Source organism: Lynx canadensis, chromosome A2 (genome assembly GCF_007474595.2).
Source record: "Lynx canadensis isolate LIC74 chromosome A2, mLynCan4.pri.v2, whole genome shotgun sequence".
Classification (NCBI taxonomy): Eukaryota; Metazoa; Chordata; class Mammalia; order Carnivora; family Felidae; genus Lynx; species Lynx canadensis.
The window spans coordinates 113,489,374-113,512,712 of record NC_044304.2 but is presented as its reverse complement, the minus strand read 5'-3'; the positions used below and the strand labels follow the sequence as shown (position 1 = coordinate 113,512,712).

At 40.3% G+C, this 23,339-nt stretch overlaps 1 protein-coding gene and 1 pseudogene across 1 annotated transcript in view; both read right to left on the bottom strand.

The window, feature by feature from the left end:
- Positions 1-23,339, bottom strand: part of DNAH11 (dynein axonemal heavy chain 11) — a 359,611-nt gene that overhangs the window by 312,737 nt on the left and 23,535 nt on the right. The window contains exons 6-8 of the mRNA XM_030308072.1: positions 23,107-23,318; positions 15,459-15,689; positions 7,499-7,666 (exon numbers count right to left, since the gene is read on the bottom strand). Of these exons, the coding sequence (XP_030163932.1) occupies positions 7,499-7,666; positions 15,459-15,689; positions 23,107-23,318 (611 nt within the window). The remainder of the gene's footprint in view (positions 1-7,498; positions 7,667-15,458; positions 15,690-23,106; positions 23,319-23,339) is intronic.
- LOC115509549 lies at positions 7,716-7,872 on the bottom strand (annotated as a pseudogene).

Sequence of the window (23,339 nt, the reverse complement as noted above, 5' to 3'; positions counted from 1 at the left end):
GAGAAGAAAGAGAAGAAAGAGAAGAAAGAGAAGAAAGAGAAGAAAGAAAGAAAGAAAGAAAGAAAGAAAGAAAGAAAGAAAGAAAGAAAGAAAGAAAGAAAGAAAACAAGTGTTTGTGAGGACATGGTGGCACCGGAATTCTTCTGCATCACTGGTGGGAGGGCAAAACTGTTCAACCACTATGCAGAACAGCTCAGAAATTCCTGGAAAATTAAATATAAAAAAACAGGGGCACCTGGGTGCCTCAGTTGGTTAAGTGTCCCACTTCAGCTGAGGTCATGATCTCACAGCTCATGGGTTCAAGCTCCATGTCGGGCTCTGTGCTGACAGCTCAGAACCTGGAGCCTGCTTCCGATTCTGTGTCTTCCTCTCTCTCTCTCTCCCCCTCTCCTGCTCACACTGTCTCTCAAAAATGAATAAACGTTAAAAAATCAATAAATAGGGGTGCCTAGGTGGCTCAGTCAGTTAAGTATCCGACTTCGGCTCAGGCCATGATCTCGCAGTTTGTGACTTCAAGCCCCATGTGGGGCTCTGTGCTGACAGCTCAGAGCCTGGAGCCTGCTTCGGGTTCCATGTCTCCCTCTCTCTCTGCCCCTCCCCTGCTCGGACTGTGTCTCTCTCTCTCTCAAAAGCAAACACTAATATTTTTTTAAATAACAATAAATAAATAAATTACCACACGATAAAGCATTTCAAATCCTAGTTATATACCCCAAAGAATTGAAAGGACTCAAATACTTGTATACCATTGTTCACAGCACCATTATTCACAAGAGCCATAAGTTAGAAACAACCCAAGTATCTATCAACAAGTGAATAAATTTCAGCATTTACATATGTTATTTAGCCTTAAAAAATCAAATTGTGACACATAAGACATTTTATCATTCCACCAACATTTATTGAGATACCTAAATTTATTGAGATACCTAAAATAAATTCATACAGGGAAAAAGCAGATGAGAGGTTACCAGAAACTGAGAGGAAGGGGCAGAAGAGAGTTATCATTTAATCGGTGCAGAGTTTTTGTTTGAGATTTAAAAAAGTTCTGCAGAGTGTCTGGGTGGCTCAGTCAGTTAAGCATCCTCTTGATCTCAGCTCAGGTCCTCATATCACGGTTCCTGAGAGAGAGCCCCATGTGGAGCTGTGTGTGAAGGGTGGAGCCCGCTTGGGATTCTCTTTCGCTGCCCCTCTCCCACTCTTGTGCACACTCTCTCTCAAAACAAACTTTAAAAAAAAAAAGTCTGCAAGTGGATAGCATTATGATTGCACAACACCGTCGATATACTCAATGCCATTTAATTGTACAGTTAAAAATGGACACAAAAGGGACACCTGGATGGCTCAGTTGGTTCACAGTCTGACTTCAGCTCAGTTCATCATCCCCTGGTTTGAGGGTTCAAGCCCCGCGTAGGGCTCAATACTGTCAGCAGACAGCCTGCTTTGGATTCTCTATCTGCCTCCCTCTCTGCCCCTCCCTGCACCAGTGCTCTCTCTCTAAAACATTTTTTTTGTAATGGACACAAAAATTGTAATGTAGAACACATTTTAACACAATTTTTAATTTTTTTTAATGCTTATTTTTGAGAAAGAGAATGAGCAGGGGAGGGGCAGAGAGAGAGAGAGAGAGAGAGAGAGAGAGAGAGAGAGAATCCAAAGCAGGCTCCAGGCTCTGAGCTTTCAACACAGAGACTGACGCGGGGCTCGAATGCATGAGCCACAAGATCATGGCCGAGCCTCAGTCAGACATTTAACCAAGTGAGCCACCTGGCGCCCCACCACAATTTTTAAATAGGCAAAAAAAGAAAAAAACCTTACCTCCATTTTGATCCCTTTATACTCATCCGTTCAAAACATGATGGTCTTAAATATTTTCAGTACATATAGTTAAAAACACAGTGGTGTAATTTTTGCTTTCACTGTCAAAAATAATTTAGAAAACTCAAGGAGAGGAGGAAAGCCCATTGTATTTACACATATTTTTCCTTACCATATTCTTCCTGGGGTCCCAAGTTTCCCTCTTTCAACATTTCCTCTCTGTAACAAGAACTTCCTTTAGCTATTCTTTTAGAGTCAGTCTACTGGTACCAAATTCTGTTAGTTGTTGTTCATCTGAGATTTTGATCTCCCCTTCATTCCTGAAGGTTATTTTTCACTGGGTAGGGAATTCTGAATTAACAGTTTTTTTTCTTCCAGTGCTTGAAAATGTTTGACCATTTCCTTCTGGCCTCCATGATTTCTGATTAGAAATCCTCTTTCATTCACATCCTTTTTCCCCATACCAAGTTGTTTCATGCTGCTTTGGTGAATTTTTGTCTTCAGTTTTCAAAAGTTTAATTACATGTCTTGGCATAGAATTCTCTGAGTTTACCCTTGGATTTATCTTTCTGCTTTATTTCCTCTTGAATCTGTAGGTTTATATCTCTTGCCAAATTAAGGAACTTTTCAGCCATTATTTCTTTAACACCTTAAGCCTCATGGTCTTTCTCTTCTTTTTCTCCAAATCCAATGACACAGATTCTAGATCTGTTCCCTAAGGCTCTGTTCGTTTTATTGCTATGTTGTCTCTATGGCTCTATCTTCTAGTTGGTGAATGCTTTACCCCTCCATTCTGCCATTGAGCCCAATCATTGTGCTTTGTATTTTATTCTGTCGTTCAGGTCTAAAATTCCCATTTTTTATTTGTTTCAAGTATGTTCCTTATTATTTGAAGCATTTTTAGCATGGCTCTTTAAAATCTGTGAGGTAACTCTAACATTTCTGTCATCTCAATGCTGCCATGTATTAGTCGTCTTTTTCATTCAGATGAGGTCTTCTTGGCTGTCGGTATAATATTTTCAATCAACTCTGGACATTTTCGTATTATGAGACTCTGGATGTTAAATCCTGTGTTTGCTGACTTTCCCTGATACTGCTCTAGCCTCATTATTGTCAGGTAGAGATCAACATCCAGGTTCTCATTTGGCATCCATGAACACCTGAGTGTGGGGAGCTCTAGTCTATGGCTAGGCACTCAAGTTCCACCTGTGGTCTCCACAGAGGCCACAGCATAGGTGACTTCATTACTGGTCGGCCACGGTCAAAGTCCCGACTCTCCAGCAGGCTTCATCTGAGCTACCCCAGTGGGGTAAGAATACTACTGGATGAGGAAAGAGGTCCAGGATTCCCTTGGGGTCACCATCGACTCCACAAAGAGTGAGCTCATTACTGGCCAGCCAGGATGAAATCACATCTCTCTAATTGGCCAATCTCTGACACCATCCCAGTAGGGTCGGGGGCGGGGGGGCTGAGGTACCTTAGAGACTGGTTTTAAGTCTAGGCTCCCCAATCTTTGCTGACATGGATGGGAGCGAGACACAGTTTCTTCTGTGCTGGTTGACTGAACTAGAGAGATTATGGCCTGCAAGTTTTGTCTTACTATGCTGTCCCTTTCTTAAGAGACATCAGGCTTTTACTAGGGCTTTTTATGTCTGTGCCCATTGGTGTTTCCATGTTGCGAGTGTATCGAATTCCATGCCTGGGTCATTTCAGGTAACAAGCAAAGCCCCTAACCAATCCACCTCTTTTCACCCTTCAGAGTCTTTTGTTTTATATAGAGTGACCAGTGTTTTAGTCCTACTTACTAAAAGGAACAGGGAAACCTATCTATTCCATCTTCCCAGAAGCAGAAGTTCCTAAGTGAATTTTTAAAGAATGGCATCTGTTACTTTACCATTTAAAAATGAAAAGTACATCAATTCAATGGAATAATACCGAATTGTCTAAAAAGTAGCCAATACTTTTGTAGTGATAAAGACCGCCAAAATATATTAAGTGACAAAAGCAAGGTGTAAGTGATATGTAGAGAATGCGATCTGTGCAAAAACAGAATACAAAAGAATATACACATGTATAGGCTAGTGCATGAACCAGGTACCTTTGGAACATTATACAAGAAACTCATAATGATAAATAGCTTTGGGGAGAAAAACTGGAAGGCTTAGGAAAAAGACAGCAGGGTAAGAAGAAGGGGACTACATTTTTGCACATGCTACATTTCCAGAAGGATAAAAGAGTCATGTTTTTAAATAATATGTTTTATTTTGAAAAATAAGCAGGTAAGAGATACGAAAATCCTACAGATGGCTAAAATGTATATCATTAAAATTAAAAAAGCCCTATATATTAATACAAAACTTAATCATTCGGTAGACTAGAAGAGGACAAAGATTAAATAGTGACTTTTGTTTTTTTCTTAAGTTTATTTATTCTGAGAGAGAGAGAGACAGTGTGAGCGAGCAGGGGAAGGGCAGGGAGGGAGGGAGGGAGAGAATCGAAACCAGGCTCTGTGCTGTCAGCACAGAGTGTAACACGGGCTCCATCTCACAAACCATGAGATCATGACCTGAGCCAAAATCAAGAGTCAGACACTTAAGTGACTGAGCCACCCAGGAGCTCCTAAACAGCAACTTTTAACATGTATATTGGATTCTGGTATGATGACAGTCTAGGTACCTGAAGCAACCTTCCCAGTAAGAACTAGGCAGAAAAAGTAAACAGACACAGCACCCTGGATCACTCCATCTCAGAGCACGGGTTTTCAGAGAGGATCCTGCAATGATGAACTTATTCCCTTTATTTCAATGAAGAGACAACAAGGGAGATAAATATTCAAGAGTTGGGAGCGGCACCACAGAGAGAGATTGCTGGGCATGGGGTTCAGAGTTCAAAACTGGAATCTGTTCCCCTCCCTGGGGACAGCGCAATCTCAGATAATTTACTTGATCTCATCTGCCTGGGTGTCACTCTCAGAATTATTAAGCAGGAATGTGTGAAGATTTGGCACAATTCCTGGCACCCCGCAATTGCTCAGTAAATATTAACGGACTCTGATGAACAGATACTTAGTGGAACCAAGAGATTACTCTCACGAATAGCCATCACCCTTGCTTAGTTATCTGGGGAATTTTATTTAATCACGTAACACCTCAAAATGTCTGCCATGCAAAGCTGCCGAGCCTCAAGTCACCTGACTAGCTGTTAAATACAAACAATTAATAAGGCAAATCTCTTAGCAAGTCTGTTATCTTAATACAATATTGTTGTGTCTCTATTCATTAATATCAAACTTCCTGACAGACTAGAACACAATGAATCCAACCACTAAAAAGAAAGGATAATTATGTAATGTGGCAGAGGTGCTAATTATCATCACCATGACAATCACATTACAATATATAAATGTATGAAATTCCCATGTTGTGCACCTTAAATCTGTACCATGCTATATGTCAAATAAATTTCAATTAAAAAATAAATAATGCAAGTCTTTCCCCACAATCGTATCAATCTCAAAAGTTCCATAGGAAGAAGCCAAAGAAAATAACTAAAGTGACCCTTTCTATTCAAAAATAGTTGAGAAACCCAAGAACGTTTTCATGGATACAACTGAGAAAATCCCCATGTTCTGTAAATCAACCACAGTGGCACACCTCTTCGGCCACACCAGGGACGGCTCAAAGCCTGATTATAGGCTTGAGATTGATTAAAAGAAATAAACACTAGCATATCCCAAAGCAAATTACCAGCAACTATTTCTTTAGTTTACTGAAACATGCTTAAACCAGTACCATACCAGAGTCACGATACACTCGACTGCCACGTTAGCACTAGTGCGTATTCACTGGGGACCAGGGAACAGGTGAAGTGTATGCAGCGGGAGAAGAAGGGCACCTTGGTGGGCATGTGGACACATCTGTGTGAATATACTAGGTTGGAAGCAATTTGAGAAAATGTGTCGTAAAAATTACCAACTGAATTCATCATAAAAATCAATATGTTAAATTCAGCTAAAAAGCACCAAATGAAAACCTCATTAAGCAAAAAATAGATAATCACTGCAATATTCTGAGGCAACCCTGAACCAGGATACATTCAAAAAAAGCAAAGCTCTTCTTCAACATAAGCACAGCAATTAAATCAACTTATAGTTATTACTATTTTAAGGAATGACCAAAGTCAAGGAGCTTCTTAGTCTAAGGCAAGATAACCAGACAGGATGATGAAGGAGACTCTGAGGGCAGGTGACTGAGGTCTCCAACTCAGACATGGAAGGCAGAAATAAGCCTTCCCCATGTTACTTGAGAAACAAATGGGGCCTCAAAATACTGAATACCAAAACACAAACACAAAGCAAACAGATGTGTCAACAGCAAACGAGTTTTCTATTCCTCCATGTTTGTGACTATGCAAGACTTTGTGAAGACAGAAGGGTAAAGTCAGGACCTGTGGCATCGCCAAGGCAATGACATCAGCTAAACCTAGGCTCGTCCTCCAACCCCGGCACTCTGAAACCTTGCTGGGTTTTCTCATCGTGAGGAAATCCAGGCTTCGCTAGGCAGTGCGCCTGAGGATCCCGTACACGCTGGGTCTCACACTTCTCTGCCAAGATGCTCAGGAGAACTAGGCCAAGGCCCTGCTGAGAGTTCTATTCCATCCAGATTACTGAATGCCCGCCAAGAGATAGACATCTTACGAGACTCTGAAAAGTCTCAGGCCATGAGTCACCACAGCTGCGGGTTCCTCCTGCTTCTCCACAAAACAGCAGAATGCACAATTGCTATAGCCTCTCACCATTACTTCTGCTTCTCAAAAGCTGACTACAGTTCAGAAGGTTTGTTGATCTTGTCCTTAACGAGGCTGACATACTGTGCTTGGACGTTTCAAAGAATCGATTATTTGACCAAATATAAACACATTAGTGAATAAATTCACATTCTGTATAAAACAACAAAGGTAAGAGTTGGGGTTTTTTGTTGTTGTTGTTTTGCTTTGTTTTGGGTTTTTTTTTTTTGTTTGTTTGCTTTTTTTGGTACCCGGACTTCTCTGTTGCTGGCCAACAACTGAAATTAGGTTATTTTTATCCTAGAGCTGCAGGGATGCTCACAGTAACTCCCTGGCTACCAACATGCTAGGAGTAGCAGAAAATAGAAGCAGCTGAAGTCTGCTAAGTTTCCCCTTATTTCCTTGAGACTGAAATTCTGCAACTATAAATAGTACTAAAGAATAACAATAAAAAATACAAGAGATGATATATATGTTAATCATCTATGTAGTCAATGAACTGAAAATAAATGTTCAAATAGACCAAAAAATTACCCACTGATTCAGGAAAAGGCTAAAATAAAACACACAAGTTACAGAGACATCAGATAGTCATACAGAAATGAGTTAACGTGGAAAGTTCCTTTTTAGTACACAAAAGCAAGAAACACATCCACAGTGACTCCACTGTAACATTAGAAACAGTTCTAAATGTTCTAACTTCTACATGCAAAGGCCCAAGTTCCAGTCCCTGATCTACCATTAAGGAGGTAAGAGACTTCGGGCAAGTCTTTTACCTTCTTTCATCCTAGAGAGATGGTACCAGACAATACCTATTACCAAAGTGACCTTTCATCCTTTCTAGCTTTCAAATTACAGGGTTCTATGAAATGAAAATCCAAAGGTACAGCATTACCATATTCCTGTAATCAGATGGGTCGTAAGTGCTCTGTTTAAAAACTTCACAGAGTTCCATGAATTCTTCTGTCATCTCGTGGATTTGTCCATTTAAAATCGCTCCTTTGGTACCACCAAATTCAAGTCTTTCCAGCTTTTCAAATTCCAATATGGTGACAAATATATCCTTTGAAAAAACATGGTACAATAAAGATCTTCCCACCATCATGAGCAGGACAAGAACGTTTGAAAGTTGCAAAGAAAAAACGCTCTCAAACATTCAAAAATGGCGAGCTAATGGACACTTATGTGACAGAAAATATAAATTATTAATTGAAGAAAGTTACTGCCTATTTTTAACACTTGATCTTAGCCAAAAGGCCGAGAAGCGATTACTGCCTATTTTTAAAAAAAACTTTTAATGTTTATTTTTGAGAGAGAGAGAGAGCAGGGGAGGGGCAGAGACAGAGGGAAACAGAATCCGAAACAGGCTCCAGGCTCTGAGCTGTCAGCACAGAGCCTGACACGGGGGCTCAAACCCACAAGACCGGGAGATCATGACCTGAGCCGAAGTCAGATGCTCAACCAACTGAGCCACCTAGGCTCAGTTGAACAACAGTACTGCCTATTTTTAAAATCATACTCCCATTTTCACATTTTGTAAGAATTTTCTAACAACTGCAGGTATTTGCCTGCAACACCTACTTTGCCAAAGCTAAATGTATGATTCCCTAATTTTGTGCCCTTCTGATTGTAAGTCAGATCCCCAGGTAATATCTAAAACTCTTTTTGGCTGCCTACACTTGGCAATGAATCACCTCCCTTAATGAAAGGGGGTATAGGACCGTTAAGGAAGGGTGACAAGTTGCCTGCAGTTAGGCATTTAGCAGTCAGACTTTAAGAAGCATTCAAGCTGATTAAGTGATGAGGATTTTCAAAGCATTAAGATCTAAATTTGAATGAAATACAACAAATTTTATATTAATAAGAAAGTTCAAACTTACTCTAAAGACCTTTACAAGGAATTTAAGGCACTGCCACAGTTCCACCGTGTTTAAAAAAAAAAAAAAAACCTAGCCTTAGGGTGCCTGGGTGGCTCAACTGGTTAAGCATCTGACTTCAGTTCAGGTCATGATCTCACGGTTCTTGGGTTCAAGCCTCACGTTGGGTTCTATGGTGACAGCTCAGAGCCTGGAACCTGCTTCAGATCCTATGTCCCCTCTTTCTCTGCCCCTCCCCCACTCATGCTGTCTCTCAAAAATAAACATAAAAAAAATTAAAAAATTAAAAAAACAGCCAGTTGGCTCCACCCAAATGTGTGTGTCCATGTGTGTATTCATTGTTTGTTCTTTAGATATCTGAAACACATGTATACACAGCACATATTTCCATGTTATTTTTTTTAAAGATTTTTTTTTTTAATTTTTTTTTTCAGCGTTTATTTATTTTTGGGACAGAGAGAGACAGAGCATGAACGGGGGAGGGGCAGAGAGAGAGGGAGACACAGAATCGGAAACAGGCTCCAGGCTCTGAGCCATCAGCCCAGAGCCCGACGCGGGGCTCGAACTCACAGACCGCGAGATCGTGACCTGGCTTAAGTCCGACGCTTAACCGACTGCGCCACCCAGGCGCCCCTCCATGTTATTTTTTTATTTTTTTTTTATTTTTTTATTAATTTTTTTTTTTATATATGAAATTTATTGACAAATTGGTTTCCATTCAACACCCAGTGCTCATCCCAAAAGGTGCCCTACTCAATACCCATCACCCACCCTCCCCTCCCTCCCACCCCCCATCAACCCTCAGTTTGTTCTCAGTTTTTAACAGTCTCTTATGCTTTGGCTCTCTCCCACTCTAACGTCCTTTTTTTTTTTTTTTTTTTTCTTCCCCTCCCCCATGGGTTCCTGTTAAGTTTCTCAGGATCCACATAAGAGTGAAACCATATGGTATCTGTCTTTCTCTGTATGGCTTATTTCACTTAGCATCACACTCTCCAGTTCCATCCACGTTGCTACAAAAGGCCATATTTCATTTTTTCTCATTGCCACGTAGTATTCCATTGTGTATATAAGCCACAATTTCTTTATCCATTCATCAGTTGATGGACATTTAGGCTCTTTCCATAATTTGGCTATTGTTGAGAGTGCTGCTATGAACATTGGGGTACAAGTGCCCCTATGCATCAGTACTCCTGTATCCCTTGGGTAAATTCCTAGCAGTGCTATTGCTGGGTCATAGGGTAGGTCTATTTTTAATTTTCTGAGGAACCTCCACACTGCTTTCCAGAGCGGCTGCACCAATTTGCATTCCCACCAACAGTGCAAGAGGGTTCCCGTTTCTCCACATCCTCTCCAGCATCTATAGTCTCCTGATTTGTTCATTTTGGCCACTCTGACTGGCGTGAGGTGATACCTGAGTGTGCTTTTGATTTGTATTTCCCTGATAAGGAGCGACGCTGAACATCTTTTCATGTGCCTGTTGGCCATCTGGATGTCTTCTTTAGAGAAGTGTCTATTCATGTTTTCTGCCCATTTCTTCACTGGGTTATTTGTTTTTCGGGTGTGGAGTTTGGTGAGCTCTTTATAGATTTTAGATACTAGCCCTTTGTCCGATATGTCATTTGCAAATATCTTTTCCCATTCCGTTGGTTGCCTTTTAGTTTTGTTGGTTGTTTCCTTTGCTGTGCAGAAGCTTTTTATCTTCATAAGGTCCCAGTAATTCACTTTTGCTTTTAATTCCCTTGCCTTTGGGGATGTGTCGAGGAAGAGATTGCTACGGCTGAGGTCAGAGAGGTCTTTTCCTGCTTTCTCCTCTAAGGTTCTGATGGTTTCCTGTCTCACATTTAGGTCCTTTATCCATTTTGAGTTTATTTTTGTAAATGGTGTGAGAAAGTGGTCTAGTTTCAACCTTCTGCATGTTGCTGTCCAGTTCTCCCAGCACCATTTGTTAAAGAGGCTGTCTTTTTTCCATTGGATGTTCTTTCCTGCTTTGTCAAAGATGAGTTGGCCATACGTTTGTGGGTCTAGTTCTGGGGTTTCTATTCTATTCCATTGGTCTGTGTGTCTGTTTTTGTGCCAATACCATGCTGTCTTGATGATGACAGCTTTGTAGTAGAGGCTAAAGTCTGGGATTGTGATGCCTCCTGCTTTGGTCTTCTTCTTCAAAATTCCTTTGGCTATTCGGGGCCTTTTGTGGTTCCATATGAATTTTAGGATTGCTTGTTCTAGTTTCGAGAAGAATGCTGGTGCAATTTTGATTGGGATTGCATTGAATGTGTAGATAGCTTTGGGTAGTATTGACATTTTGACAATATTTATTTTTCCAATCCATGAGCAGGGAATGTCTTTCCATTTCTTTAAATCTTCTTCAATTACCTTCATAAGCTTTCTATAGTTTTCAGCATACAGATCCTTTACATCTTTGGTTAGATTTATTCCTAGGTATTTTATGCTTCTTGGTGCAATTGTGAATGGGATCAGTTTCTTTATTTGTCTTTCTGTTGCTTCATTGTTAGTGTATAAGAATGCAACTGATTTCTGTACATTGATTTTGTATCCTGCCACTTTGCTGAAGTCATGTATCAGTTCTAGCAGACTTTTGGTGGAGTCTATCGGATTTTCCATGTATAATATCATGTCATCTGCAAAAAGCGAAAGCTTGACTTCATCTTTGCCAATTTTGATGCCTTTGATTTCCTTTTGTTGTCTGATTGCTGATGCTAGAACTTCCAGCACTATGTTAAACAACAACGGTGAGAGTGGGCATCCCTGTCGTGTTCCTGATCTCAGGGAAAAAGCTCTCAGTTTTTCCCCGTTGAGGATGATGTGAGCTGTGGGCTTTTCATAAATGGCTTTTATGATCTTTAAGTATGTTCCTTCTATCCCGACTTTCTCAAGGGTTTTTATTAAGAAAGGGTGCTGGATTTTGTCAAAGGCCTTTTCTGCATCGATTGACAGGATCATATGGTTCTTCTCTTTTTTTTTGTTAATGTGATGTATCACGTTGATTGATTTGCGAATGTTGAACCAGCCCTGCATCCCAGGAATGAATCCCACTTGATCATGGTGAATAATTCTTTTTATATGCTGTTGAATTCGATTTGCTAGTATCTTATTGAGAATTTTTGCATCCATATTCATCAGGGATATTGGCCTGTAGTTCTCTTTTTTTACTGGGTCTCTGTCTGGTTTAGGAATCAAAGTAATACTGGCTTCATAGAATGAGTCTGGAAGTTTTCCTTCCCTTTCTATTTCTTGGAATAGCTTGAGAAGGATAGGTATTATCTCTGCTTTAAACGTCTGGTAGAACTCCCCTGGGAAGCCATCTGGTCCTGGACTCTTATTTGTTGGGAGATTTTTGATAACCGATTCAATTTCTTCGCTGGTGATGGGTCTGTTCAAGCTTTCTATTTCCTCCTGATTGAGTTTTGGAAGAGTGTGGGTGTTCAGGAATTTATCCATTTCTTCCAGGTTGTCCAATTTGTTGGCATATAATTTTTCATAGTATTCCCTGATAATTGTTTGTATCTCTGAGGGATTGGTTGTAATCATTCCATTTTCATTCATGATTTTATCTATTTGGGTCATCTCCCTTTTCTTTTTGAGAAGCCTGGCTAGAGGTTTGTCAATTTTGTTTATTTTTTCAAAAAACCAACTCTTGGTTTCGTTGATCTGCTCTACAGTTTTTTTTAGATTCTATATTGTTTATTTCTGCTCTGATCTTTATTATTTCTCTTCTTCTGCTGGGTTTGGGGTGTCTTTGCTGTTCTGCTTCTATTTCCTTTAGGTGTGCTGTTAGATTTTGTATTTGGGATTTTTCTTGTTTCTTGAGATAGGCCTGGATTGCAATGTATTTTCCTCTCAGGACTGCCTTCGCTGCGTCCCAAAGCGTTTGGATTGTTGTATTTTCATTTTCGTTTGTTTCCATATATTTTTTGATTTCTTCTCTAATTGCCTGGTTGACCCACTCATTCGTTAGTAGGGTGTTCTTTAACCTCCATGCTTTTGGAGGTTTTCCAGACTTTCTCCTGTGGTTGATTTCAAGCTTCATAGCATTGTGGTCTGAAAGTATGCATGGTATAATTTCAATTCTTGTAAACTTATGAAGGGCTGTTTTGTGACCCAGTATATGATCTATCTTGGAGAATGTTCCATGTGCACTCGAGAAGAAAGTATATTCTGTTGCTTTGGGATGCAGAGTTCTAAATATATCTGTCAAGTCCATCTGATCTAGTGTCTCATTCAGGGCCCTTGTTTCTTTATTGACCGTGTGTCTAGATGATCTATCCATTTCTGTAAGTGGGGTGTTAAAGTCCCCAGCAATGACCACATTCTTATCAATAAGGTTGCTTCTGTTTATGAGTAATTGTTTTATATATTTGGGGGCTCCGGTATTCGGCGCATAGACATTTATAATTGTTAGCTCTTCCTGATGGATAGACCCTGTAACTATTATATAATGTCCTTCTTCATCTCTTGTTACAGCCTTTAATTTAAAGTCTAGTTTGTCTGATATAAGTATGGCTACTCCAGCTTTCTTTTGGCTTCCAGTAGCATGATAAATAGTTCTCCATCCCCTCACTCTGAATCTAAAGGTGTCCTCAGGTCTAAAATGAGTCTCTTGTAGACAGCAAATAGATGGGTCTTGTTTTTTTATCCATTCTGATACCCTATGTCTTTTGGTTGGCGCATTTAATCCATTTACATTCAGTGTTATTATAGAAAGATACGGGTTTAGAGTCATTGTGATGTCTGTATGTTTTATGCTTGTAGTGATGTCTCTGGTACTTTGTCTCACAGGGTCCCCCTTAGGATCTCTTGTAGGGCTGGTTTAGTGGTGACAAATTCCTTCAGTTTTTGTTTGTTTGGGAAGACCTTTATCTCTCCTCCTATTCTAAATGACAGACTTGCTGGATAAAGGATTCTCGGCTGCATATTTTTGCTGTCTAGCACCCTGAAAATCTCGTGCCAATTCTTTCTGGCCTGCCAAGTTTCAAAAGAGAGATCAGTCACGAGTCTTATAGGTCTCCCTTTATATGTGAGGGCACGTTTACCCCTTGCTGCTTTCAGAATTTTCTCTTTATCCTTGTATTTTGCCAGTTTCACTATGATATGTCGTGCAGAAGATCGATTCAAGTTACGTCTGAAGGGAGTTCTCTGTGCCTCTTGGATTTCAATGCCTTTTTCCTTCCCCAGTTCAGGGAAGTTCTCAGCTATTATTTCTTCAAGTACCCCTTCAGCACCTTTCCCTCTCTCTTCCTCCTCTGGGATACCAATTATGCGTATATTATTTCTTTTTAGTGTATCACTTAGTTCTCTAATTTTCCCCTCATACTCCTGGATTTTTTTATCTCTCTTTTTCTCAGCTTCCTCTTTTTCCATAACTTTATCTTCTAGTTCACCTATTCTCTCCTCTGCCTCTTCCATCCGAGCCGTGGTGGTTTGCATTTTGTTTTGCATTTCCTTTAAAGCGTTTTTCAGCTCCTCGTGACTGTTCCTTAGTCCCTTGATCTCTGTAGCAAGAGATTCTCTGCTGTCCTGTATGCTGTTTTCCAGCCCAGCGATTAATTTTATGACTATTATTCTAAATTCACTTTCTGTTATATTATTTAAATCCTTTTTGATCAGCTCATTAGCTGTTGTTATTTCCTGGAGATTCTTCTGAGGGGAATTCTTCCGCTTGGTCATTTTGGATAGTCCCTGGAGTGGTGAGGACCTGCAGGGCACTTCCCCTGTGCTGTGGTGTATAACTGGAGTTGGTGGGCGGGGCCGCAGTCAGTCCTGATGTCTGCCCCCAGCCCACCGCTGGGGTCACAGTCAGACTGGTGTGTGCCTTCTCTTCCCCTCTCCTAGGGGCGGGATTCACTGTGGGGTGGCGTGGCCCGTCTGGGCTACTTGCACACTGCCAGGCTTGTGATGCTGGGGATCTGGCGTATTAGCTGGGGTGGGAAGGCAAGGTGCACGGCGGCAGGGGGGGCAGGCTTAGCTCGCTTCTCCTTAGGTGATCCGCTTCAGGAGGGGCCCTGTGGCAGCCGGAGGGAGTCAGATCCGCTGCCGGAGGTTTGGCTCCGCAGAAGCACAGAGTTGGGTGTTTGCGCGGAGCGAGCAATTTCCCTGGCCGGAACCGGTTCCCTTTGGGATTTTGGCTGGGGGATGGGCGGGGGATATGGCGCTGGCGAGCGCCTTTGTTCCCCGCCAGACTGAGCTCTGTCGTCCGGGGGCTCCGCAGCTCACCCTCCCTTTGTCCTCCGGCCTTCCCACTTTCCGAGCAGAGCTGTTAACTTATGACCTCCCAGACGCTAAGTCGCGCTTGCTGTCGGAACACAGTCCGTCAGGCCCCTCCGCTTTTGCCAGCCAGACTCGGGGGCTCTGCTTGGCTGACGAGCCGGCCCTCCGCCCCGGCTCCCTCCCGCCAGTCCGTGGAGCGCGCACCGCCTCGCCGCCCTTCCTACCCTCTTCCGTGGGCCTCTCGTCTGCACTTGGGTCTGGTGACTCTGTTCTGCCCATGTTATTTTTTTATAAGTGGCTTTAATATTTTTATAGTCTATGTATATATATAATAAAAGAGAATGTGGTATTTTAGATTATCAAATGGATTTTCCAGGTGTAGAATCCCAATGTCAAACATTAAACACAGAAAGGAAAAAAAGGATTTAGTTTACAGATTCATGATTTACAGCTGTCTTCCAAGAGCTTGCTAAGTTATAAGCGAAAGGTCACTGATACATAGCAGTTTCACTTATACTCAGTATACCAAAACAATCAAAAAAGAATTAAAAAAAAAAAAAAGAAGCCAATGTAAAGCTTATATAACGATCTTAACACTGACCTTGTGAGCAATTCCTAAGAATAACTGAGAAAGAAGATCTTCCACTCTCCCATCCAAATAGAATAAACAGTCTCCTGAATAATAGAAAAAACTACAAGATTTTTTTTAACCCACCTACAGTATGAATAAATTGCAGGTCAAGAAATGAATACCTCTATTTTCATGAGACGGTCCAGAAAGTTGTCAAACCTACAAAACACCAGTTGAGACTGGAAATCCCATGGTTTTGGCTCATTTCCCATAAAATGGCTTGCCAGTTCCTTTCTATAGTTGAAAAAAGACTTTTTGAAAGTCTTGAAGATGTTAATGGCCACCTGCACCTTTTCCAAAGAGTCTTCGACTTCTCCTTTCAAAAGGTCTTCAGGTGAAAGGTAAATTATTGCCTAGGATTTAATGGAAAACAAATATGATTAGGAGTACCTGGGTGGCTCAGTCGGTTGAGTGTCTGGCTCTTGATTTCAGCTCAGGCATGATCCGAGGGTCGTGGGATGGAGCCATGCATGGCGCATGGAGCCTGCTTAAAATGTTCCCTCTACCCCCCTCTCCCCTGCACGTGAGCACACACTCTCAAAAAAATATAATAAAGTTGCTTTAAAAAGATTATTTTTTAAAATATGCTTTATTTCTTAGTGAAAACACCAGTTTCAATTAATCATTAAAAAAAATTTCCCCATCATTTTTAAATGATAAACGTCTACAGTTGGGCCAGCAATGCTGTGAGAAAAAAAGTTCTAGAAATTCAGACGCTTGGGTTTCAATGACATATGTGTATATATTAGGACAATGTACAGAAGACTGAGACTCTCCAATTTCTGAATTTATACTTCCTAGCAATGACTAAGTTTTTGCTAAGCTTTATAGAGAGGACAACTGTATAGTCAGAATTTGCATGGATATTCTTGCCACAAATATTCTGCGTAATTATTCCTTTATAAAAAGAAATACACGAGCTGAAAGGAAAAATCTCTGAGATCATGGACTTTAAATATATAGTCACCTTGCCTGGCAGCACTGGGCCATTTGTGAAGGTGAGATAGATCTGTTTTAAGTGAGTATATCACTGGCAATTCTTTTAGGTGAGCAAGTTCTTCTGGGAACTTAAGCACATTAGAGGACATAAAATCTAGTGGAAAGATATAAGCTAGTTTTAAATAAAGGAAACGGAAAGAGGAGAAGAGTTTTTTAAAGACAGACTCAAGTAGAGGCACCTAGCTGGCTCAGTCAGTCCAACATCTAACTCTTGATCTCAGAGTCATGAGTTCAAGCCCCATGTTAGGAATGGAACCTACTTTAAAAAAAAAAAAAAAAAGACAACTCTATGTAGCAGATTGATGTAGCACTGGCCAAAGTCTCCTAGTCATGTCTCCAAAGTCACAGTCATGTAGGTGACTTCCTGTCCTTTCCTTTCCATATTTGCTAAGAAACTATAAATTCTAAAGGTTCTCTTATGTTCTATTTCTTCCTGATGTCTGTTAACCTCATATAAATTATAGGGTTAAATTTTGTGCCTTGAATTTTGAGTTTGCTTAGAAAGTTGTTACATGTCTCAATGGAGCATGTAATGAAAGCCATTGAGTTCAACCTATGAGATAGAAGGATTTTTTTCCTAAAGGTAAACCTATTAGTCTCCTCCCATTAGTAGCCACCATTTTACATGTAATGTAGACTCTGTCATAAATTTGTAAGTAAGAAAATCATGTCATTTCCAAAAGCCCTGACAATAAAATCCTTTCATTATGAGCTGTAGAGTCCCAATCTATGCTCTTATTTCCCACTCAGACTGCATGGAAAATTAACCTTTGCACATATGCTGCTAACACTGTACAGAGAAGAGAACTACTAGTAAGCCCTTAGCAATGTATGTTATAAAGTAGTTCACATTTTGCTATGGGCTAGGGATTCCACAGACCTTTATGTACATATATTCTTCTTAATAAATGTACACTGTTATCCTTTCAGGAAGCTAAAAAAAAAAAAAAAATCTGTGGAGATGAATCAATTGCCTTCTCTGGTTCAGAAGTCCCCAGTGACTTAATTACTTAGGTCTAACCTAACTTCCAGGCAGGCCATCCTTAAGTTCATTTCTTGCCCTTCCTGACTGACCCTCATACAAATGAGACAATCACAGCAGTTAACCTTCCAAAGACAAGGGTATAGTACTAAATAGTACTAATCATACTATGCATCATAGATCAGCAAATCCAGTCTATACCTTTCAGTGGGAAGCGAGATATTTGAGGGAAAAACCATCAATAAGGGATGGGAAACCTGGCTGTAATCAGCGATAGGGGCCACTAACTGCTTTTGTGGTATTAGCTAAATCATCTCAGAGTAGCTCGGTTTCCTTATCCGCAAAAGGAGAGAGATGAATTAAGTGAACCTCAAAATCTCTTTTAGCTCAGCCTCCGAATTATTCTGTTTCCTACAGCAACTCTCTATAGCATATCCAACCAGGAGCACTCTACTCTCTCATACACAACAGTATCAGCACACATCAACAAAAAAATCTACCGATTTTTGGTAAATCTACCGATTTCTGGTTCCACTTCAGAGGTCTTATAAAGTAACATACTACTAACCAATTTATCAATAAGCCAATTAGTCAATTATTAATTAACCCATTTATCAATGATATGTTAGTTTGACACCTGTCTTCCAGCTGTTGCTTTTTTTTTTTTTAACGTTTATTTATTTTAAAAGAGAGAATGGGAGGGAAGGAGGGAGAGGCAAGAAGGAAAGGGAGAGAGGGAGAGAGAATCTCAAGCAGGTTCTGTGCTGTGAGCATGGAGCCTGACATGGGGCTAGATCTCCCTAACAGTGAGATCATAACTTGAGTGGCAATCAAGAGTCTGTCCCTTAACAGACGGAGTCACCCAGGAGTTCCACCAGCTGTTGCTTTTTTATGTGCTTTTATGGACTCGTACTTTTGCTCAACCCTGACATCAGTTCTGTAAGATCACATCTCAGACTTAGACTTTTCTTCACCTGGGATCTTTAATGACAATATCCACATCAGGGTTGCCAAACAGTGGAACAGACAGAGTGGTGGGCCTAGAGTGGGAATTAGGTACAACAAACAGGGAGTAGACTCAGGTTACCAAAGAAAAGAACAAAGCATTTATTAAAAAAAAAAAAAAAAAAGACCCATTACCAAAACTCCAGTATGCTATCAGCTGAGGTGGCCAGAAACAGGAATGCCTAGAAGGATCAGGCATATAATGAAAATGAATGAATGAGACCAGGAACAACAGCAAATGGTGGAGACGATGGTCACCTACACAGCACATGACCTTTCCAAAGAAGCACCTGAAGCTCTGGCACTGGACTGTACCAATGGGGATGGCAGAGCCAGTGTTGCAAGATCTCTGACTTTTCAGTGGAGGCTGGGACACTGAAATTTAAATGAGACCTTCTCAACTTAAGCAGTATTTAAAAAATTTTTTTAAATATCATAAAAAATAAGAATACTGCACTGATTTATTAGCCAAATACAGATGATAGGATGCCAGGTAATGACCTATGATGTATAACACAGCAAGGGTTCAAATGCTTCATAAACATTTTAAGGTCAACAGATTCATGGAACACAAAGTATATGAAAGCTATGTCATCAAATTATAAAAAACACAAAATGTGTAAAAATGTATAAATCAAGCAAGGAATAAGTTAAGAAACATGCTACCAATACATACCCAAAGAATCACCCCCAATTTTTAAAAAATGGTAATGTTCAAAGCTGGTGAATTACAGAAAAACTTTTTACACAGTGATAATAGTAATGCAATAGACACACGTTTTAAAAAAAGAATTTGTAGGGTCACCCATGTGGCTCAGTCAGTTGAGCAGTGGACTTTTTAAAAAATTTTTTTGATGTTTTATTTATTTTTGAGAGACAGTGCAAGCAATTGAGGGGCAGAGAGAGAGGGAGACACAGAACTCGAAGCAGGCTCCAGGCTCTGCACTGTAAGCACAGAGTCCGACATGGGGCTTGAACCCACAAAGTGAGATCATGATCTGAGCCAAAGTCGGACACTTAACTGAGTCACCAAGGCACCCCAAGCAGCCAACTCTTGATTTCAGCTCAGGTCATAATCCCAAGGTCATGGGATCGAGCACCACGTCAGGCTCTGTGCTGAGTGTGGAGCCTACTTAAGATACTCTCTCTCCCTCTGCCCCTCTCCCCCAGTAGTGCTCTTTCTAAAATATGTATTTTTTTAAAAAAATAAAAATTAAGATTAAAAATTATTCGGGAGTCATGAAAAGACTGTACCCTTTGATCAACCTCAAAAATTTATATTAAACCAATTATCCAAGTTAAGGAAAAAGGATTCCCATACCAAGTTGTTTTATGCATGTTGCTTTTAAAAGAGGAGGCTGGAAGCAACCTAAATATCCAACAATAAAATGATTTTTCAAGGAGATGGTAAAAAAAAAAATAAAAACGATATGATAAAATGCATAAATATGTACACATTTTGGGAGAACTAGATATAAAAACTGCTAATTTTAGGGTGATAGATTTGCGGGACTATCTCCATTGTTATAAATCCCATGCAATGAGAATACCCTACAATTATCATTAGTATACCACATATTACACTGTAATTAAAAATCAAAGCTATTATTTTAAAATATGGAGCCTCGGGGTGCCTAGGTGGCTCAGCTGGTTAAGCATCGGACTCTTGAATTTGGCTCAGGTCATGATCCCAAGGTCATGGGATGGAGGGCTGCACTGGGCTCCAGACTCTGAGTGGAGCCTGCTTAAGAGTCTCCTTCTTCTGCCCCTCCCCCACTTGAGTGCACATGCTCTCCCTCTAAAAGAATAAAATACAGAACCTAGTTTATGTGTAAGAAACTGCCATTTACAAACTGGGTGACCTTGGAAAAGCTCTTTATCTTCTCTGTACTTTAGGTTTTTATCAAATGGACATACTAATAATATCTATGTCATATTGCTGCTAAGAGATTACATTTGTAGTTTTTGTAAAGACTTACAAGAGTTCCTGGCAAGTAATAGGCACTACACAGTGCTTGTGGGGGGGAAAAAAATATATATATATATATATAGGATCATGGTCTTTAACATGGAGATCCAAAGCCATTAGGATCCAGCACACTTGCCTAACAGCAAAGAAATAGAACAAAGCCAGAAGAGAGGATAAGATATAACAAGTTATCTCTTATCAATAGTTGCAACTAGTTTGTGGGTCAATAGCTTAGAAATAGCTTTGACTGAGCCTCTATTAAATGCCACACTGGGCATCCCACTTAGGTTATCTCCTGATGCTCATAACAGGCCAGTGAAGCAGCATCCTCATAGATTTTTAAAGTTTGAAGAAGTTATTTAACTCCACCAGTGTTTCAATTAGAATTGCATCCAGGTTGGTCTGAGTACAAAGCCCTTTTCCATAAACTCCACCTCTTTAAAAGCAGACACACACACACACACACACACACACACACACACACACACACACACACACAACTCAATTTCATACTCCAGATACTCTGGACTGCAAGTTAGGAGACCTGTTTTCTAATCTGGATTTCCCCCTAAATTGTCAGGGAAATTCACCAAATGATGTGATTTTTCAAGTCTCAGGTAATTCATCTGAAAAAAATATATATATCAGATAATGGATTGGAACACAGTTCCCAAACCACTGTTGTTTATCCTACAACACTGTTCTCTTTACTGGTTAAAACAGCAAGGTTCTGGGACCTGGGGCAGCGGGAACTGCAAGCTGTTTGCCTTGTCTATGAGTACACTTTAAGGGTTCCAAATGCCCTCCCAACTTATCCCACTCTGTAGGGAAGTTTTTTTTTTTTTAATTTATTTGAGAGCGAGCGAGCATGCACACATGCATGAGAGAGTGCGCATGCAAGTGGAAGAGGGGCAGAGAGAGAGGGAGAGAGAGAATTCAAAGCAGGCTCCTCACTGTCAGAGTGGAGCCAGATATAGGGCTCAAACTCATGAACCGTGAAATCGTGACCTGAGCCAAAACCAAGAGTTGGACACTTAACTGACTGAGCCACCGAAGTACTATAGTATTTTCATTTTCTATGCAAGTCATAACATCAACACGGCCAGGAGGCATTAGACTAGATCAAGGATTTAGGTCAATCACAGTTGTCCATCCTCCTCTGAATAAGTGATGCAGAACTTTCCCAAGTATCCTATCTCCCCTGCCACAATGATTGCTCCAGCAATTAGAACCCATTAGAATTAGAATGCACTGGACCAGAATTAATAAAGAAAGAGAGCCTCTTTTTAGGGAAGTTCCTCTACTAGAAGGATACACTTCTGGAACTATTAAAAGCCACCATACTTAACATGTGATGAAAATAAAGGCAAACACAAGGACCAAAATGAAGGATGGCAGGGAGCTTTGAAATTATTATCTGACACCTCTGAAACAAGCTATTCCAAAAACTACTACATTCTTAAACTTTCCAGTTCACGTGAATTCATACTTTTTTAAATTTTGCTTCAGTTTGTCAGTTGCGGCTGAAGGCAATCCTCTTTTCATGGAAAGCATTCTTAACATCTCAAAATCTAAGCTATATATACAGATTCTGATTCTCTGACATTTGTTTTACAAAAACTCCTTAGTGGTTCAGCTAGACAACCTGCTATCGAGCTTGCTATGGTATGAACTGTCTTCACTCAAATTCTTAGGATGAAGCCCTAACCACCAACGTGACCATCTAGAAATAGGCCTTAAGGAGGTTATTAAAGTTCGATGAAGTCATAAGAGCAAGATCCAAATCTGACAAGACTGTGACTTTGTAAGAACAGAAGAAGAGAGCTTTTTCTTTCTCCACCATGTGAGGACACAGAGAAAAGTTTTAAGGCAGGAAAAAAATACCTCTTACCAGAACATAATCATAATGGTACCTTGATCTGAGCCCCCAGTTTCCAAAATTATGAGAAAACAATTTCTGAAAAGAAACCCACCCAGTCTGTGGTATTTTGTTATGTCCGCTCAAGCAGACTAGGACACACCCCAACCGAGAATCACTGGATTACGTACCCTCCAAGTATCTTTCAGCTCTTAAATTATGTAATATTCTGATTTTATGGACCCACAAAGAGTGAAAGTTCACAGAAAGTCTAATTTTTTAAAAAAAAAAACCTTTTACAAGTGGGGCGCCTGGGTGGCTCAGTCAGTTGAGTGTCTGACTCTTGATTTTGGCTCAAGTCATGATCCCAGGCCTGTGGGATGGAGCCCCACATCAGGCTCCATGTTGAGCATGGAGCCTGCTTAATATTCCCTCTCTCTCCCTCTGCCCCTCTCCCCTGCTCACTGCCCTTTCTTTAAAATAAAAAAATTAAAAAAAAACATATTGCAAGTGAAGAGTAGAAAATTATAAGCAAGGATGTTTTAACATCAATAACGAATCAATACTTTTAATACAACTTCACTACTGTTTTTTCAGCCAGATTTTCTTAACTTACTTTAGTTTCCAAAAGTGTATCAGTGTTCCTGTGGAAACCAAAGGGAAAGCTATAAGAAAGCACTATGCCTATCTGTCTTTTCTTAGAAGACACCATAACTCTCCTTGAACAAAGGTAGGGTATTAAATCCAATGACAAACTGTCCTTTGAATGCACCTGACTTCCAGAGCTTCTTTGCCATTTAGAATAGAAAGTCACCTAACCTTTGCTACCATAAAAGTCTTTTCTGAAAAACGAAAGGAAAATGGTGTTCTGACTCTAGACTATTTTTTTTCACTGGCTTCATAAAACCCACCACATGGCAATGATTCCTCTTCTTCCTATTTTTTAGTACTACATACCTGGTCAATGAAGAGATTGCAAAACTCTTGCAATAAAACTATAATCCTAGCAGGAGTATTATAAAACTTGGAATGACTCCAGATCAGACAGATGGTATGAAATAATGGGGCAATGAGCACACGGATTTGTGGAAATTCTGTCTCCTGGAGACACTGAACATGTCTTCTCAGAGGTCTCAGGAATAGCTCCACATCCTGGGCTTCTAGGAGAGCTGAAAGGAAAGAAAATCACC